Genomic DNA, 21321 nt, shown 5'->3' with positions numbered 1-21321 from the left:
ATTTACGACATTTCAACACGAAACCGGGCGAATGACGGGATCCAGGAAAACAAAGACCCACGGGGCCTTCATTCCTGCTAAATTAGAGGTGAAATGAAATACTGTAAAAACAGTGCGGTAAAAAACTGACTCTGGCAGTGTTGTCGCGTGAAGCGAGGCTTCGCTGGCATTTGAGGCGATGGGTGCACACTGGGAAAAAAAAAAAACACATTGGATCTAGAGTCCAGACTCTTGAAAAAATTGACAAGAAAAAGGATTCTTGATTCAATCAGATTTAAGCTTAAATCAAAAGGAAATCCGCTCTAATTAAGAGGCTTGGTTCTTGATTTAAGCTTAAATCTGATTGAATCAAGAGTTTTTTTTCTTGTCGAAGTTTTTAAGAGTCTAGACTCTAGATCCAATGTGTTTTTTTTTCCAGTGCAGAAAGGGCATTTCTTGGTTTCGGTGTTTTAGGATCTCCAGTACTATTTGTTATTTTGAAGAGGAAACTATTCGATGAACTATCTGAAATTTTACATTTTCAGCACTCTAAAATCACTAAGAATATTCAGGTAAAGTTACAAAAGGTTACATGCATTTGCTTTAATTATAATGAATGAAACCTAGGTTGAGTTTTTGCGACACTGTAACCAAGAAATGCCCTTTTTTGCATCCAGTAGGGAAGTAAAGGTCGGGTTTAGGGGGACGGGATGATACTCCCACAGGACTGTAAAAGCTTGATTATTTCTCCTACTTTTCGAAATTATTTCCGACAGAATCAAGCTCGAAAAAATGAATTTTCCGCGCTTTTCAGGTTGCGTATAGTTTAACTCATGTGAAAAACTATGGAATTAGCAAAAATTAAGGAAAAGTTCGTTAAAATTGAGGAGTTCTGAGGAACAAGGGCGTATAAGACTTGCAATGCTGCTGAAATTGTGCAACTTAGTGCATCTTTTCCAATTGAACAGTTTGAAAGTCCTGCTAGGATTTTTTTTTCTGAAAAAATATTACAATTTTGATTTATTTTTCTGTGAAAATAATTAAGTGTACGCGTAACTTGGTTCGTTGCAAATGGGCCTGTTGCAAACTTTTGCTAGAGCAGAATGAAGAGTTGTTTCCTATAGATAATGCCTCAAAAATCACGATGAGCGCATCGGCAAAGTCTGAAATGCACTCATAACTTCACAATCTGCGTAAGAAATTTGCGTTATTTTGAGCTTCCCGCTTCAAAAACGATACTACTGCACAGGCGAACATTTTGTTAGAGGAGTCGCTCCATCGTCGGCAATATTCATCATGGCCGACGCTTGCGCAGTTCCTCGCGTAATTCGAGGAGAGTTCAAGGTCAATTAAGGCGGGCGAGGAAAATATGAACGTAAACACGCCGATTGTTAAATGGTTTAATCCTGTTCAGGTGTTATCTCGTCCCATCACACGTGTTTTGGCGGACTGGCGTCGGCCATGATGAGTATTGCCGCCAATCGAACGACTCCTCTAACAAAATGTTCACCTGTACCGTAGTATCGTTTTCGAAGCGGGAAGCTCAAAAAACCGCAAATTTCTTACGCAGATTGTGAAGTTATGAGTGAATTTCAGACTTTGCCGATGCGCTCATCGTGATTTTTGAGGCATTATCTGCAGGAAACAACTCTTAGTTTTGCTCTAGCAAAAGTTTGCAACAGGCCCATTGTATACAAAGTAGCATAGAAATTCTTACACGCCCTTGTTCCAAAGAACTCCTCAATCGCGGAACAGAGCTTTTCACAACTTTACGTTGGTGCTCCAGAGTTACAGAGAAAATTAATACAGACTTAACAACGTCGCATATCATTGAGGCTCGCTGGCTAACTTGGACTTGACCATCTCAGATTTAAAATCGCGGTTGAAATGAGCCGTTCTGATTACGGCTCAAACTTGAGCCTTGATAACTACGAGACTCCACCGCAACTGCGATAAGCCTCATCCATCCGCCGCAATCTCCTATCTCCACGCTTGCCACGAAGTACACGAACCGGCCAGCGGTCACTGCAGGTGTGCTCAGGCATGAAAAACAAAATTACCCCCGAAAATTGGCACCTGGGCCTCCGTGCACGACAATCGACGACAGTCCAGGTAAACCCATAATCATCACTGAAAAGAACCGGAAAAATCCTGACCTGACTCCCGGATAAGATCCATGGAAAAGAAAACCTTTTTTAAGGTTTAAGGTTTAAGGTCCGTCAGGGGTCGCACACCAACAAACCAGCGCAGGTATACGCGAAACACGGTAAATAATTGTGCGAATCCGTACCAAGATCCCCTGCATTGTGCGCGACCGTATTTCGACGGATTTTAACAGAAGGAACCGACTTTTTCGCCGTGAATTTTAAAAAACAACTCCAGCACACCTTTGATTTCGATAGACAGGTAGATGTTATCACAAAGGCACGGTTCCTTCCTGATAAACTTGGGACCTTCCGAGTCCCGACGACTTATTTTTCTCAACCTTTCCGGGTTCCCGATCGATATGGGTTCCGCTTCCTAAAACCGCGCCTTACCTGGGGCGAAGAGTACTCTAGGGGCAAAAACCACGAATCTCCGCTGGATTGTTCACGGACTTACGCGGTTTTTCAGGCGCGGGTAAGACAGGGAGCTGGGAGCTTCCTAAAACCGCCTTACCTGTGGCGGAGAGTACTCTACGGGCAAAAACCGCGAATCTACGCTGAATTGTCACGGGAGTTACGTGGTTTATAAGGCTAGGATCGGGAAGGGGCTGTTGCGAGGGAAGAAAGTGCTCGGGGCCTTGGTGGTTGCAGCGAGGGCAGAATCGGAGGGGTCGCGATGTCTCACTGACAGCTGCGGTCACATCTCACACCGCAGTATCCAGATGCGGTTGGCGAGACAAAGGCCTCCTATCGACTTAAATCAAAGGCCCATTCTTGCCGAGCTGCTTTCTTTGAAAAGCATCCAGCATGAAGAAATGATCCGAGGCCAAGCGGAGCTTCCCGTTGTCATGGGAGATTCGCCTTCGGGTTTTGAGATCTGTATCGGTATTGCCTAACGCTCCAGGAGTTGACTCTTTTCATTGGGTATCAAGATGGGGGATGGTAATTTGCCCATACGACGTAAAAAAAGTAAACAAAATCAAATTTTGAAGATAGAGGGTGACAAAGTAATTCGAACAAAACTTTCCATCATGGCGAAACGTTGTTTGAAAATCGTGAATTTTTACAATAAAAATAAAATAAAACATCGCACGGGTCCAGATGCAAAGTTTATGCAGAGGAATAAAGCTCAAGCTATAAAGCTGCCTTTTCTTCTAGCATCATAAAACAACGTAAATTTTGAAACATCGCGAATGTAGATACGCCGTTTCGCACTTCTGGACATCGATTTGCTGTCGCGTCTTTCCACGACATCGCAGACGGAAACAATTCAGATTCAAATGTCTACAATTTCTCCGCGGAAAACTGGGACATTAGCGAGACAGACAAAGATAACGCGAAAAGCTCATAAAAGCGGTATGAATAGTCCCGACTTAGAAATTCTTTCCCCTCCGCCCCGTCTCACAGTGGATCGAGTCAGTAGGAGAGGTCGGACAAAACTTTAAACGCTTATAACTCCGTTTATACAAAACTTTGAGGTTCTAAAAGTGAGTCCATTGGTTTCCTCGTGAACGTTCCTCCTATAACCACCCCTTGATATTCAAATTGTGACGACATAAACGTCAAAAATTTCATGTCCGACCTCTTCTAATCGACTCGAGCCACTGTGCGTCGCCGCGCATAAAAACTAAAATCCTCTTCGAGGCGCGGTTTCATTAAAGCCTTTAATGCGTCCAGGGACCTGGGGACTCGGCCTCCCCTCGTTGAAATTCACAACGAGCGCGAAAAATGAACAGTTGCATTGCTTCGTACAAAATTAATCGATGCGCCCGTCGAGGACATTATAGAGGGTGGCTTTCATGATGGCTTTCGAGGTTAAAGTGCATTACACTCCTTGAGCCTTCGCGACACTCACCCCCCTCTCCGCAAACATTGACATGTAACGAGTAAATTGTTGGCTTGTTATTACGTGTTTTTTTTAAAATTAGGGTTGATGACTCTCGGTCAATGTCCGAGGCTGGAGTTGCGAAGGGCAGTGGCGGGATCGATACGACCCTCCTCCCCTCTACTACTTCTTCCCTGCTGAGGAAGAGCGCTGTAAGAGTAAGAGCCTTCACATATCGCCAAACTTCCCTCGATTAAGAACTGAACTTCTAGGGAAACTGATGATTATTTTGCGAAGGATTGCGAGGATTTCAAGCTGAAGTGTCTGAAAATTTCGAGGAGAGAAATTCGCGGTTTTCTTCGAAAGTAAATATTTTATCGGTCGTTTGGCAACACCGGATTTCATATGGCTTTTTCTTGGCATGGTAGTGGGGAATTGAAAAAATGCTGTTTTTAAAAGGAAGAAAACACTCAGAAAAAGTGCAGCTATTGAGACTTCCTGCGTGAACATGCAAAAAACGAAAAAAAAAAAAAATGTGAGTGAACTAGATGAGAAAAATTCTGTAAAAAAATCGAAGTTCTGTACGATAAAATAAAATAAAGTTCAGAAATCCATTTTTGAAAATGCAAGTTCGGCCGTCGGCCTCCTCCTAACAACTTTCTGTGGGCTTAAAAATCGTTCATTGAAAGCCGGGCACTTCGAAGGTACTCATTTTACGAAAACTCAAATTCAGGCATGTTTGAAAGATTTTAACCTTTCAAAGAAAAAGAAAATCTTACAATCTCAGGGGCAGACCTCTTTTTCTCGATTCGATCTAGACGCGACTTGGTTCCTACCTCACCTCATGATCACTTCAACCCTCACGATATTTCGCATTTCTGTTAACCGAAACATCCCTGAATCCCGATCGCAATTTACGGGGGCGGCTAAAAATCCATGTGAACATACCTAGCCCTATCCGGCGTTTGATCTTCTTGAGTCCTCGCATCTTGGACTTGAGGGGGGCCAGGAAGTCGACGCACTGGCAGGTCACGGGGCTCGACGTATCCACATAGTCCACATACGTATCCTTCTTGGAGACACCCATTAAAAGGCCGCAGAAACACTCGAAACAAACGCGACAACCAACGAAACACACTTCAGAGGGAAGCCATCGCGGACACACGGCGACACTGATAACGCGAGAGCACGACACCGAAAACGAAACGACACAGGTCCGACCGCGAGGAGAGCGCTATCTCGAATGATACCGGAGCGGCCGGCCCACGCTTGGGGAACCCGGGTCGGCAGGGTAGAGGGGAGGGGTGGCTATCAACCGGAAGATGAGTAAGGGGAGCGAGGGGGGTATAAAAGAGCATTGCTGAACACCCGGCGTAGTGCGGGCATCTGCCTTGCCTGCCTTCTTACCTTCGAACAGCTGTGCCGTGGGCTGTGCTACGCCAATTACACCTTCGTCCTTACCTTACGGACGCCTTACGGTCCCGATTCCGATAGGTTTCGATAGGTTCGACAGCGGATTGAAACGTCGAGGTCGGGGAGGGCTGCTGTCTCAGGGGTGGAAAAAAAATACAGAGGGGTAGTGAGATCTAGTTGAATGTGTCTTTGCGGCTCGGGAGAATTCAAGGAACACAGATTTGCGTGGGAACCAAGATCTACAGAACATTTTCAAAAATTTTGGAAGAAACGTAGGGATATCCACACTGGAAAAAAAACACATTGGATCTAAAGTCCAGACTCTTAAAAACATCGACAAGAAAAAATACTCTTGATTCAATCAGACTTCAGCTTAAATCAAGAACCAAGCCTCTTAATTTGAGCGGATTTCCTTTTGATTTAAGCTTAAATCTGATTGAATCAAGAGTCCTTTTTCTTGTCAATGTTTTCAAGAGTCTGGACTCTAGATCCAATGTAGTGCAGGGTGGCATGAAACGTGAGAAAGAAATGAAAGATTGGAGATTTCAGTGAAACATTTCATGAAATGTCACAAAGCTGTGAAATACTTTATATTTTTCAGGGGTTAGAGTATGCAATCCGCACTCAAGCACGCATAAATAGAAGACATTCACAATTTTTACATTTTCGAAACATGAAAGGAACCGGTATTATTCAATATCTTTCATAAAATCTGAAACATGGCATATTTCACGTGAAATTTCAGGATTTTATTTTTCAGGAAATACCACCTTCGGGATATCTGTCGCCATGACCGAACAGCTTGTTTTGTATGGTCAAGTTAACGAGATGACGGACGAAAAGTTGCCATAGAAGATGCTTGATTGTATTCCTCCTGGGAGGAGACGTCGGGGACGCCCAGTGAAAGGGTGGCGACGAGGGGTTTTGCAAGAGAAAAGGAGGGAGTGCTTACTTCCTGAAGAGCTTTGGGATGATTGGGGACTTTGGGGGCTAGGTGTCGCAGTGAAATTTGGGGTCAACTGCGTTTTAAGAAAATTCCAGGTGTTCAGCAAGAAAACATTGCTTCAGAAAAACTCCAAAAAACTAGGGATGACGTCTGTCAAATTTCAACAATTCAGCTGCAGTTTTCCAAATTATGGACTTTCGAGTACAGTAGACTCTGGATTATCCGGATTAATTGGTGCCGGGCCCGATCCGGATGACAAAGAAATCCGGAATATAGTACACACAAACACCACCAACCAACACCACAGTATTCTTACTATGTATACATCATGTACATACCAACACGAATTTAAAAGGTTAACGCCAAACTGAACGACTCAATGGTGATAGTGAATGGTAGCCGACAACGATAAAGTACAATACAACGATTAAAGCGCGCAATGCGTGAAGTATTCATGCAGTCTTGTAGCCGCTAATGTGCGTTTTAGGCTAACTAACCGACTGCACTGCATTTGGCGTAATGCGAGAAGTATTTATGCAATCTAGTAGGCGCTAATGCGTTCCACGCCGACCTCACTGTTTGGCGCAATGCGTGAAGTATTCCTTCAGCCTTGCGGGCGCCAATATGCCTTGCGACCGCTTCTCCGCGGATCCGCTCACTTATCGGAATGCGTACGTGGTTACGTGGTTGCAAAATCGATCCGGATAATCCAGAGTCTACTGTACCTACATTTAGTCAATTTCCCAAAATCAGAAGATCTTCAAGAACTTAAAAATTCGAACGAAAATTTAGATTGACTCGAGAACTTTTTAAAGTGTTACGAACTCCTTCGGGCAGTGTCGTTGGCAGTTCTTTGTTTCTCAACTTTGAGTGTTAGCTTTAGAACTGTCTGCGGCCATTACATAATATAATTGATATAAGATATACATAATATATGCACAACCGCCGGTCGCGTTGTCATTCAAATTGGAACAATCTAATCGCCAACCCTCAAGCGAGGCGCCCACTCGACTCAAAAAGACAATCGAGATTACCGAACAGCCTCTGTACAGAGCTTTCTGCACGTGTCAGAATTTTGAGGACCTAACTTTAAATACTAAAATTACTGCCCGAGCTTGACGAAATTGTTCGGACAAAATCGCCGCATAATTCAGAAATAGAGCGCGGCAACTTAGCAAGGTCTTTCTTCGCCAATTTTGCGAAAATTACGGGACTTTGAGAACACTGACACGACAAATGGATTACAAAATTCGGGACTTTGAGAAGACCGCCACGAAAAATGGATTACATTTTTCAAAAAGGAACCACTATCTCTGGCTCTCCTATAAAAGCACATATCTGCATAGGGAAACTAATGGCATGTATGTTGTTTCTAAAATGGGCCAGAAATAGTGCGGTTCCTTCTTATTGCAAAATGTCATCCAAATGGACCGCGATAAAAAACGGAAAGGAACCAAGCCACATCAGCTATTTCTAACTTTAACTGTGCAATTTAATGGTTTGCATGAAAAAGGTTGGACGGATTTTAGTGAACATTTCAGTGAATTTTCTGCATAGTGCGAAGCAAATTTCATAAAATGTTTGAGGAAATCTGCACAAATGTTCTCTTGTAAGACTTTAAATTGCCTAGTCTTGGCAATAGGTGATGCGGCTTGGTTCCTTTCTGCTAAACGCGGTATCCAAACGGTTAACGATATTCTCGGATTTTCTGGTCCGTCTGGAAGACCAGCAGACATCAGTTTACGGGACAGTTGCAACATTGGATCAAACAATTCGATTTTTTACACGAATGTGTCAGGGCAATTCCTGTCCGAAATTTTTCTGATTTTTGCGTGAGATCGGAGGAAAAATCAGTAAAATTTTCAGTAAGAAATACCCAAGATTTTCAACGTAGGAATGCACTATCCTGCAAGAGGAAATTTGGCAACACAGAAATGTAGTTACATTGGGGAAAAAACACATTGGATCTAGAATCCAGACTCTTGAAAACATTGACAAGAAAAAATACTCTTATTCAATCAGATTTTTGCGGAAATCAAAACCGCTCAAATCATGAGGCTTGGTTCTTGATTTAAGCAAAACTCCTATTGAATCAATAATATTTTTTCTTGTCGATGTTTTTAGGAGTCTGGACTCTAGATCCAATGTGTTTTTTTTCCAGTGTACGTTCTCTTGCGAGAGAAACGACGATATACATATATTACTGAAAGAGCAGAGGTATCTAGAGCTTTCCAGGCTTCCTTGATTTTCACACCGGCTTGTCAAGCTTCTACATTTTTCTCATCAGCCTTCCTCACAATATCCCATAAATTTGACGTATTTATGCTAAAAGGAACTATGTGCATAGGGATTGCGTGTGACATAGTTCCTTTTAGCATAAATACGTCCAATTATTAGTTATGAACTTACTCTCCTTTGTTTCTTTCACTTGTGACTCTTAAAAATGCAGGGCCGGATTAAGGGGGTGGCCACATGGGCCGCGGCCCATGGCGGCAAATCTAAGGGGCGGCAAAAATTTGCAATTTTTTAAAATGTAGGAATAAAAAAAATTGGATTTGTAAAAAAAAAATTACAAACGAGAAAAGGCGAAAAAATCTCTCATTTCCTGAGAGTATGGTAATTTCTAATTTTGTCGTCTCATAGTGATACAAGAGACAGCACCCTCAGTAAGTCGAGTTACGAGAGAAACCAAACACGCAATTTGACCTAGAACGGCGCGACTTAGAGAGATAAATGATAACGAAGACTTGAGATGAGAAGGAGAAGTCCTTGGCGCGGCGATCGGCATGTAACACATATTAGCGCCTACAAGACTGCACGAATACTTCACGCATTACATCAAACACAGTGCGGTCAGCGTGAAACGCATAGCGCCTACAAGACTGCGTGAATACTTCAAACATTGCGTCCAACACGGTGCGGTCTGCGCGGCGCGGCGGCGGAAGTTAAAATCATTGAACCACATTTATGTTTGTTCTTTCATAATTTTTTCGTTCATTTCTTATGAATGGAAGGCCTTGTCCACACAGAAATAGGTTTACGGAACTTAAGTTTCGCGCAAAGTTCCGTGAACTTTTGCTAGTAGTGTTGACAAGGCTTTCCCAAAAAATATGTTCAACACGAGAAAATGTGTCTTATGCACCCCTCCCCTGCTGGCACGTTCATTTGATGGTTTTTATCGAGTTTCAAAACGAATGAGAAGGGGGCGGCAAAATATAGGCGGCCCATGGGCGCAAGTAGGTGAATCCGGCCCTGTAAAAATGTTCCCTACTTTAACATTTCCGGAGCTTTTCAACATTTTCAACGCGCCCGCACGGGCGCGGCGCAGGATCGAGATTATTCTGCACCCTTCCCGATAAGACACAGGAGAAAGCAAGCGGGATGTCCCAACTTTAAAGAAAAACTAGGGGCTTATGGGGCTGCTTCGCAGCCCCTTATTTTTCCTGTACACTTTTCACTTTCACATGTTTTTTTTTTTTATTTATTTTCATTTAATTTTCTGTTTTGTCTTTGAATCGGGTCTAATTATTTCTTTGAGAGATTAAATATAACAAATGTTTTTAAAAATTGTAATTTTTTATAGTAAACTTTAAACTAAAATTTTGTTTTAATCTTCATATAAAATTATTTTTTAGGTTTTACATTTGTTTTCAAACTAATTTTAAAGAAGATCTTTTTTTATTTTTTAAATACTTTGCTTTTTTTTGCATTAAATTGTTGATTCTTCTTTTGCCATTTCTGTCCTGCTTTTCTTCCTATATTTCCTACAACTTTGCTCTTCTTCTTTCCTCCTTTTGTCGTTTCTTTTTTTGCTTCTTCTTTTTCTTCTTCAGTAGTTGTTCCTTCTGGTTCTTCTTCTTTTTCTGCTCCTGTTTTAACTTCATCTAATTTTTCCGCTTCACAGAGGAGGAAAGATTTAAATGCAGTATCCGGAATGCAGCTGCATTCCGGATGCGTTAAGGATGTGGAATGGATGTGGGAAGGAGGGAGGGACGGACTGAGAAACTGAAAAAAGTACGTTACGTAACGGTAAATATTAAATAAACTTACCTATATATGGATCCTTGAACTTTAAAGCAATAAGGTCCATCACCCGGAATATCAATTCGATTTGCAGAGAAAGAGGCAAAAGCAACAGCACTATTATAATTTCTGATATGCTTTATGAAATTTGGAGAATATAAAAATAATGATTTCAAATCGGTATTTGTCCGAATACTCGGTAAAGAAATTAAGCCATATTTTGGCAGCAGTTATTAAAATGACCATTGGACATTTCACCCTGAAAATGGCGAGCATCACAATGATGACAAATTATTTTCATTGAACCGACTGAAAATTTGGTAACAAAATGTTCATCAAAGTTCTGATCATCAATTTTATACTTCCGAAATGAAGAAATGAAACTTTGATTTTCTATACTAATAACAGAGTTAAGTTCTTGCTTCACTAAACGAACATGCGAAGAATTCTGGAAAACGTGACCACGTTTTGGAGGACGACCGCATCGGTCATTGAAAATTTCACTCATAACATCTGTTAAATTTAAAATTAAAATTAGTAAAAATTATTATTATTTTAACAAAATCATAACTGAAAAGTTCAATTTTTAAATTAAAAAAAATAAATTAGAAGAAAAAGGATGAAATGAAAATGGAAATTAATAATAAACATATTTATACACATTGAAAAGAAACAGCGTGAAAAGTTCTGATCGGAAATAAGAAAAAAAACTTGGAGGTTATTGCCTTAATGAGGAAAAATTGGCAATAGGAAAAAGATGGAACCAATCATGAAAAACCGTAAAAAAAAAAAAAAACGCGGGAAAAGAAAAATGTAAGTTGATGGCAGTTGAGTGTTGGAAGTAACCTCACTTAATGATGATTGTTGAATGAAAACAGCTGATAAAAAGACAGCAAACAGTAAAGTAAGATGCGTAGCAACAAAACTTTTCCGAAAAACAAAAAACAAAAAACCCCCACTTCCCCTCATCCAATTTATGAGTTTTTAGGGATTTAAAAATCGGGGACGAACCCCAGAAAATAATTTATAGTTTTCCCGAAGCATTGAGAACAACACCTTTCAAATGAACCAACGCCCCTCGCAATTAGTACAGTGGTTGATTCACAATTTCATTCTATTTTTCAAATTAAATATTAAGATTCCTTGTTCTTTCCGACTTTTCCCTTTATTCCCTCTGATCGGAATGATTAAATGTCTGGTTTAATTATAATCCAAAAATCAATCGACCTGCATAAAAGAGACAAATCTACCCATTTATTTTAAAACGAACTTAGAGACATGCTTCCAGAGCTCTTCCATGAAATGAATGTTAAAAATTTCATTTCATAGCCAGATTCAATTGAGCAGGAATAAGGATATGACATCATCTTTTAAAAAGAATGAACACCATTCACCAAACGTGATCCATCTACATCTAAGGGGGTGAAGAATCATCTTATCTCCATACGGTACCGTCTTGTTATAGATACATGCTTTATCAAAAGCTCTCGATGGAGAATGTAGACGTGTCATTTTTATGTCTAATTCAATTAATATGAAAGTGTCGAATAACTTACAACAAAAGAGACGCTGAGCTTATCAGCTTGAGTGAAGAGTTCAGCTCACCTGCACAAAAGAAACAAAATTACCATTAGTGCTATGATATCCTGATCAAACAGAGAATTGAGAGGTATCGGAATATTAATGTTATAGAAGGATACACAAATTTACGTGAAGTTGAAGGATTTGAAACATAATCTGAATGACATACAAATCTATTTGATGAAACAAAAATTTCTGAGAAAAAAAGTTCTATACATATCTCTCTTGAGATATTTTACTTTGATGAAGTACCTGTTCAATTGGAGTCAGTAAATGAATGCTCCCAAGGAACAGCACAGTTTTAAAAATAAAGGTTCATGTTTTTGCATCATGTGTCTTTGCCCATAAAAAAAAATGTTTCATTTTGGTTGTCTAAAATGGGTTCGTGTTTCGTTGGAAAAAATTGAAAAAGTTTGTAAAACCACGTGCTTTTGTACACGGAGCCATAAATCATCCTAAGCTCACTTCTTATTTTCTTGCTTAAATGGTTTTTTAAGACGGTTTTTATATTTGACCGCGTCCTACGTCACTACTTCAAGGTTGCCCCGACAACCCCTCAACTTGGAGCTGCGGGAGCAGTGACCGAAAGATAAGACCGTGATTTTTTCAGCCCCAACTTTGGTTGGTTATTTTTGACAGGCGGTCAAAGAGAGGTCTTTCGATAATCCTCATTTTTTATTCTGACGCGCGGTCGATGATAATAACAGCATCGAGGACGTAAAAATATGTTTGTTTCTTCCCGACTTTTGGAGGTTCTCGATAAGTTTTGAGACAGTCGTTCATTTTCAAATAACTTTATAAACATTTAAAATACTTTACGCGGTTGCTTTTTCTCAATCAACCTGAACGCAGAACGCCTGGACTTCACAAAGAACTGCACTGAGAGAAAAAAATTCAGTCGTATGACGTAATCGACAAGAAAAAATATTCTTGATTCAATCAGATTTAAGCTTAAATCAAGAACCCAGCCTCTTAATTTGAGCGAATTTCCTTTTGATTTAAGCTTAAATCTGATTGAATCAAGATTATTTTTTCTTGTCAATGTTTTCAAGAGTCTGCACTCTAGATCCAATGTGTTTTTTTTCTCCAGTGTAGGCAGCTGTTTCGAGCAAACAGCTCGTAACCAACATTTTTTTTGGAAAAACCGAAATATTCACATTCGTGATATGCTTTAGATGGGTCCTAAATAGGCTGTGAAATGTGGTAGTGATATCTGGCGCCCCGCACCGGTCGTCAAATATAAAATTTCAGAAACTGCGATTTCATGGGAAGAAATGAGGGGCTTGGAGGACAAGGCACATTAGTGCAGTTTTTGCTATTTAGAGGGATACGTGTTTGAAGTTTCAAAAATACACGCACTGGAAAAAAAGTCGCTTGGATCTCGAGTCCAGACTCTTAAAAACATCGATAAGAAAAAACACTTTTGATTCAATCGGACTTTTTTCTTGAATCAAAAGGAAATCCGCTCAAATTAAGAGGCTTGATTCTTGATTTAAGCTTAAATCTGATTGAATCAAGAGTAATTTTTCTTGTCAATGTTACTAAGAGTCCGGACTTTAGATCAAAGCGAAATTTTTTTCCAGTGCGGATCCTTTTAGCAGAAAGAAAGTTCAAACTTACTTTTTGATGCTTGAAAATTTGAATTTGGGACCGAATTTTTCACAGAATATGCATTAAGACTAGGTTTGCTTGAAATCACTAAAATCTCAATTTGTTCAAAAACTGCACTTATGCGCCTTGTCCTCCAAGCCAATTATAAATTTTAATATTTTGAATCAAAAGTTTGAAAAACTCTTGAGCCAAGAATTTCCTAATCTATGACCGATTTTCCTGATTTCTCCTGATAGCATCAAAAATCCTATGATATTTTTCAGTTTTTCCGATTTTTACTGACGGTAGGCACCCTCGTCTCTAGATCCACGAAACCTTTTTTTCCAGAGCAGCAATGCTCCTGCTCTCTTTAAACTAACTATTTCTCTATCGAATAGCATCCCCGTTGTCTCTCGACATCCCGCATTCGCTACTACCCGTAGCATCCACACTAGATGCACCATCAATTATCAAACCTTAGACGCACCTTATGCGCGCATTATGCCCCCGAAACACCTTATCAGAGCCCGGCGCAACTTACCTGCTGTCCCGAGAGCCAACAAGGCGCGGAACAGCTGTTCGGGACGGTCACCTGCTGTTGGCTTCGGGTGGATACAGCAAAGGCCCCAAGAGCCAAGACGCAACCTCCCCGTTGCGTGACTCCCTTCCCTTTCTTGAATCCCTGGGAAGATGAGGGACGACGTAAGAAGCGTGGCTCAGATTTATCCGCCATTGTCCGGACCCGGATCGGTGAATGGAAGCCACTCGAGATTCGCTAAAGCGTGAACGTGCACAATGCCGAATGGGCCTTGTGTCACTTCCCTGTTTTTTTGTGCGGAACCGTCGATGTTTTAGCCGAATACGTCCGTTTTTTAAATGAGCCCTGAGGTTCATAAGAATGCGTGCATTTCGGGGTCGTTTCGTAAATGGACATAGGTGGTTTTTATCGTCGATCGAGTCGATTTTTCTTGGACGGGATCGTAAAGAACCTGCAAGCTGGACGGGGTTGGTGTCGTCTCAGGTGCCGCCCATGGCCGTGCCCGAGATGAAATTGCTAGGGCTTCTTGGATATTCGCTTTCTCTGCGGAATTTTATTAATGTACCGTTGGTTGGTTTGACGCAGATGTCCTTGTGAGATTTCGTGATCATGGTCCTGACACCTATCTTGCTGATCGGTGATTGGAGACTACATGCAGGCTTGAGAAATGAAAATTGAGCGCATTCTTTCGTTTTCTGGACGAAAGAGCGCAACGTGAATTTCAAGGTTTGAAGATTTTCGCTCGTAAATTGGACGCATTTCTATCGAACGGAACTATGTACATTAAGACATGAGCCCTGAGCTCCATGAGAACACATGCATAATAGGGCTCACGTCATAATGCACATATAGTTCCGTTTGATAGAAATACGTCCAACTGTATTTTCAAGACTGGGGGTCAAACTGTTGGGAATGCTTTATTGGCTATTTGACTGATTTTCAAGAGAAAACTGTTGGGAATGTTTTACTAGCAGTTTGGCAGATTTTTAAGAAAAACATGTTGGGAATGTCTTACTGGCAATTTGACCAATTTTCAAAAGAAAACTACTGGGAATGTCTTAGTGGCAATTTGACTGATTTTCAAGAGAAAACTGTTGGGAATGTCTTAATCGCAGTTTGACTGATTTTCCTTCTGATTACGAGGGAAAACTGGCAACTTCTGAGTTCTGATTACGCGGAAAAACTAGCAAATTTTTTCTTGAATAATTTGCGAAATCAAAATCGTGGAAAAAATTACATTTTTTGAGTCAATTTTGTAACTTCGGGATTGAGATACGTTCATTCGTTTGGGATATGATGATTGATGTAGAAAGAAACTAACGTACGTACGACTGAATTACTATCAATAACTGACTGAATCAAAAGAAACTGTATACATACTGTTTTGCGTGCTTTACAGTTTTTCTTTTGATTTAATCAATCCGCACATACGGGATTATGCAAAAGTCACCTACCACCCCTATAACTATTTTCCTTATTGACATACTTTGAAACTTCGGGATGTTCTTACGACTATAGCAGCAACTTACCCCAAAAATTTTGGGGAGGACAAAAAGTTGCTGCTTTAGATCTGGGAACATCCCCAACGTTTCAAACTTTCATGTCAATCAGGGAAAAAGTTACAGGGATGGTGCATAACTTTTGCGTAAGGTAGGATGGTAGTCACCTACCATCCCTGTAACTTTTTTCCCGATTAACATGAAAATTTGAAACGTTGGGGATGTTCCCAGGTCTAAAGCAGCAACTTTTTGTCCCCCAAAATTTTTGGGGTAAGTTGCTGCTACAGCCCTAGGAACATCCCTGAAGTTTCAAAGTATGTCAATTAGGAAAAAAGTTACAAGGGTGGTAAGTGACTTTTGGATAACCCTGTGGATCCTTTTAATATTTAAAGGCCAATTAAAAACATTCTAAGCACATTCTCAAGTGTTTCTAAAATTGTGTGACTCTTCTTGAAAATAAAGGACAAATTTTTTTTCTTGTTTGAGAGGACCGGCTTAGGTTTCAACTGAGGAGCCTAGAACTCGAGATTTTTTCGTTTTCTTGGTTCTAGATACCATGATTTCAACCGCGGAGCCTAGAACTCGAGATTTTTTCGTTTTCCTCCGGTCTACACACCGCGATCTCAACCACGAAGACAATTTCCACCCAAGATTCGCTCATCGAACATAAAATCTAAATTCGGACGCCATTCCGGGGGCGGGTGACATCGCCCACCCCTCGAACATCACTTTCTCCCGCTATAAACGTCCCGGCCCGGGAAACAAACAGCCCCAGCTGCGAGCAAATAAATAATTAAACGGTACTTCCATCCCCGCGCAAGAACTATTTTCGAAAGTGCTCGATTTAAACTCCGTCCCGGGACCGCTCCGTCCGAGGGGTTGCAGGGTGCACCCCCCCCCCCTCACCGCGGGGGCAGATTAACCCGGGATGCAGTCGAGCCGGGGGGCGGGGGGACCGTGAGAACTACAAAGGAAACATCTTGCGAGGATCGTATCGGGGGAGGGGGCGAGGGGGGCTGGTGGCGTGCGCCAGGTGAAAAAAAAGGTTGGCAGATGTGAGCGCGGCACGCGACTAGCGTGAGGCCTGGGTGTGATGGTGGGGGGACGCAGAAAGTGGGGGCAGACGACCCGTCTGGGGCTAATGAATGCCCGCATGGATATGCATCACCTGGTCCTCGCCCGGGGCAGCATCCGACTCTGGAGAGCTGTTTTCCCCAATTTCTGCTGCGCAATGTGCAGCGCGCTACTCCGCCCTACTGTCAAAACCGCCCAAGTGTAGTGGAAAGCTTGCGGGTCGGCGTGGTTTTTGGGTTTCGCTGGGATGTCACTCACGCCGTGTGTTGTCTTGTGTGCGATGGTTTCATTGTTTCCGAGCTATTTCGAGTTTCGATCGGGAGCCCTCATCTAGGGAGGGGATGGTTAATATTTGAAGCGGGGGGTTGTTTCCGGTTAACAGGACTAGTGTCTGAAACAATTCGAATATATTCTGAAATAGGGAACCGCTATTTCTGGCTCCTCCGTAAATTATCTTCTTATTCATATTGGGGGAATGGAGATGTTGCATGTGTGAGGGATTTGCGATTTGACCATTGATTCTTATGTAAAAGTTCTCGAGAAACACGATGGTGCCACTGGTTTTCTCTGAAATCATCTCCCAAGCTCAAAAACAGCTCTCAAAGTGAGGCCAAAATGGAGGGGATATCCCACCCTACCCTGAGAGTCCACCTCTACATCAAAACAAACTCTCCATGCAAAGATAGGGAGCAAATACATTAGCAGGGTTGCCACTTTATTTGGGGCCTCCAAGACTGAAAACACGACAACTTTGCTAATGTATTTGTTCCCTATCTTATTGCATGGAGAGTTTGTCTTGATACAGAGGTGGACTCTCCGGATAGCGTGGGATATCCCCTCCATTTTGGCCTCACTTTCAGAGCTTTTTTTGAGCTTGGGAGATGATTTCAGAGAAAACCAGTGGCACCATCGTGTTTCTCGCGAACTTTTACATAAGAATCAATGGTCAAATCGCAAATCCCTCACACATGCAACATCTCCATTTGTAGCATTATGGTTACGTCCGATAGTGGTTGCTTACTGCAAAATTTAATCTGATTGCAAGGGTCGGTAGAACGTAGTGAAAATTCAATGACCTTTTCAGGGCATTTGTCGAATCTTCCGAAGACTTTTTACTAAAAAGAAGGAAATTTTAAGGACTTTTACGGAGTTTGTCTGTAGGAAGTTTTTACGGACGTGATAGGGTTTCAAAGAAACAAAAAGCTGTCTTTAAAAATTTGATTATCAAAAGAATGCACACAGCACACTCAAAATTCGATCGATATTCAACAGAGAATGTACGTCGGAGATACTGATTGAAAGTTCGAAATAAGATAGCACCACACATCTGAACGCGGATTTTTCCATGCAGATGATGAGAGAAGGGAACTTAACAATTCACTTTGTTGACGATTCTCGGGAATTCTTGAGAGTCTAGCACTAACTTATATGTAGATGTAAATATCCTGCATGGGGATCATAAAAAGCCAGACAGTTCAGTAGTTACACAACCAGGTTTTTATTCCTATCAGGTTGCTCTGGATGCAGATTTAGTCACTTTTCCTGATGGACACATAATAATGTTACAAATACAAGCACTTGACAGTGTAAACATACTCGAATCAATTGTACACTCTCTCATTCGGAGAGAGTACAAAAACAGCTACGTCGAATTTACTGGTTAGAGCCAGTCTGATGTAATAGAAAGCACACAATTCGTTGTTTTCCAGACGCTGGAACGTAAATCCAATTCCAATGTTGCAAACTTGACTCAAACAACTTACTCTTTGACAAGGAAATGACAGAGCTATTTCTAACTAAAATTCTGTTGATTTTTGCATGAAGTCAGGGGAAAAATTAAGGAAATCTTTAGTCAAAAAGATCACAGCAGTTTCCTGGTAAAAATACGATTTGCGAAGGGAAATATTGCAACGCTGCAATGAAGTTACGTTCTTTCTACTGGGAAATGACGAGTTGTGACCGAAATGGAGAGATTTGTTGAATTTTGAAATCGCAAGGTCTGTCGTTGTCGTCAGAGGTCGTGAATGAAATCTGGCAAACTTTGTTTATTTACAAAGATTGGAATATTGGATCAAGCACTTCAAAGAGCTGGATTTAATTAAATCGGTTTATGGGCCAGTTCTACGTAGAATCATTGAAATTATTTGTGGATCTCTTTACTAATGCTTGAAATTATGAAAAATTCATTAGTGCTTTCCACGAAAATTCACTGCTGAATGGGTCTAATGCGCATCCAGAGTAAGCGCCCTAGAGTAATTTTCTTTGCGATCAAAACGCGTACATTCGTACAACGAAAAAAATCGTCATGAACATCTCTTCTGAAATGATCTTACATTTCTGTCTTTTGGTGAGAATACACGTCGCACGGTGGATTGACTCAATAGGAGAGGGCGGACAAAATTTGGAAACTTCATAAACGCTTACAACTCCGTTTATACAAACTTTTGAGGGTCTAAAAGTGGTTCAATTGGTTTTCTCGTAAAATTTTCTTTAAGGAGTACGCATCGAAATTCAAAATGTGGGGAAACAAACATCAAAATTTGCAGTTTCAGCCAAAAATTTCATGTCCGACCTCTCCAATCGACTCGATCCACTGTGCGTCGTCGGTCGTCGGTGCATTTCGACTAACTAACGGGCTGTGTCCCTTATCAATGTATCATCGAAACTAGTTACCTAATTTTGGAATTGTTTGAAGTTTTCCCCCTTGTTTTTAGTCTTTGTGTCTAATTTTATTCAACTATCTCGACTGAAGATAACATTGTCAGAATGAGCGCAAAACGATATCGGTAAAAAAAATACAATTATATTCAGTTCGCTGATGGTATGCTTAAAATAAATGACCGAGACCAAGGTGCTGGAAGCAATTATTACTGCTCCTAGGCCACACGGATTGCCTAACCGAAATTTGGAAGGGTAATTGGTCAACCGTAGGTGCATTGATTGATATTTGTCCGTTACTCGTGACATCTTTGACACGAATGGACTCGACCGAACTGCTGCAAGAAACTATCATTGCTCCCAAGCCGCTCAGATTGCCTAACCGAAATCTTGAAGCAAAACTAGTTAGAGTGAGCGAATGAGAATTAAAATTAGAATTCCATGTTTTTTAGGCTCTTTCGGAGAGTAAGCATGACAAAACGGAAATAACGTTATGATAAGGTGAAATGACTAAAAACTAACAACAATAACAGTTCAGTATTTGTGGACATTTCCCGACAGCACAGCATCAAAATTATTTCCAGAGGAAAATCCCTCGATAAAAACCTACAGTTCTCTGGATTTTCAATTCGATTTGTTTAGGATCAAAGATTTTGATTTTTTCTCAAATCCAGACAAGAATTTTAATTTGTTTAATTCTGTCAACGCAGATAATAAAAATTTGAAAATGGTATGACACCGGAGTGGAAAGCCCAAGAATTTGGAACTCCGATTGCCGGGTAAATTCTCTAATTTTTCCGGAGACTTTTCTTTCCCTGAAACTCGATCATTTTTTTTCTCTTCTCCTTCAGACCCTTGAACATTCGACTTGAATCAAGATTAATGTCTCTAATTTTCCCGAAAAATGTTCTTTCTCTGGTAAAACCCGATACTTCAATGAAAATAAGTTACTGGCTGCATAGACATGCATACCGTCCGTTCCGGGTTCAGAGGTCAAAACTTCCGGGTGCTGGGGCCGTAACTTGGATTGCCCCGGATGCTACGCCCGGAACTTACAGCCTCTGAGCCCGGAAGGTGGACGGTAATGTCTACATGTATAGCCCGTAAGTACGGCTTCCACGGCCGGAGTTTTTCTTTATCTTTTCTTTTCTTTTCTTTCAGGCCCTGGAGCCTGGACACTTGACTTGAATCAAGATCAAAGTCACCAACTTTCCCGGAGAATTTTCCGTCTCTGATAAAACCCGATACTTTCTTCTTCTTCTTCTTCTTCAGGCCCTGTACACTTGACTTGAATCAAGATCATCGAGTCCACTCGGTCGAGTGCGGAGTTCCGTTCCCGGATTAAGTTAACGAAAACGGCGGAGCGCACAGGAGGGGGAGGGGGAGGGTTTCCGGTCATTAAATCATTCTCCGACTCCATGCTCTGAAAAGTCCGAATTTGTGCGCGCCGCGCCGCGGACCGCTCGGAGCTCGGACACGAGCAGCAGGCGACGCGACAGGACAAATGAATTTATTTGAATAATTGGAGCAGGAGCGCTGCTCTGACGGATAACCAGCTCTACCGTGCTAAGGAAAAACGCCATATGAGCCTTCTGACGTTGCCAAACCTATATCACCAATATACAAAATGCCGAGAAAACTAATAGATATTTTCCTCCCAAATCGAAAAATTTATTTCGCACTTTAATCTGCAGTATCTGAAAATGTCAATGAAAAATATCCAGATGTTTCCTCGAAAATGAATGTTTTATAAAGAGAAGTTTGGCAACATTCAGATGTTCTTACGGTGTTTTTCCTTAGCACGGCAGAGCTCGTGTCCTGTTGTGCGGCCATCGGCCATCGTCTCGGCCGATATTTGCAGCTGCTCGAATTAAGCCCCCCTTCTGTTTATGCATTAAATGTATCGGGGCACCGGCACTCGCTCTTGAAGGGAAACTGCGTTTTAAGAGGTTGCGAATTAGTCTCTTTGGCGTGGAGATCAGAATCTTGGAATATTTTAGGACGGAATGCAAATCAGCATTTCGTGCTTTGAGCGACACGCGTACCGCGCG

General features: G+C 41.4%; 1 protein-coding gene across 2 annotated transcripts in view; it reads right to left on the bottom strand.

The window, feature by feature from the left end:
- Window positions 1-21321, bottom strand: part of neur (E3 ubiquitin-protein ligase neur) — a 75138-nt gene that overhangs the window by 30435 nt on the left and 23382 nt on the right. Inside the window, exon 1 of one of the 2 annotated variants that reach the window (XM_019046594.2) lies at window positions 4897-5205. The exons of the other annotated variant lie outside the window; for it this stretch is intronic. Coding sequence (XP_018902139.1) covers window positions 4897-5035 — 139 coding nt within the window. The 5' untranslated portion in view covers window positions 5036-5205. Of the gene's footprint in view, window positions 1-4896; window positions 5206-21321 lie in introns of those variants that run through there. 2 annotated transcript variants of the gene reach the window in all.

The sequence above is a fragment of the Bemisia tabaci genome, chromosome 8 (assembly GCF_918797505.1).
Source record: "Bemisia tabaci chromosome 8, PGI_BMITA_v3".
Classification (NCBI taxonomy): Eukaryota; Metazoa; Arthropoda; class Insecta; order Hemiptera; family Aleyrodidae; genus Bemisia; species Bemisia tabaci.
Note: the sequence above shows the minus strand (reverse complement) of the source record. Positions and strands in the feature narration are given on the sequence as shown.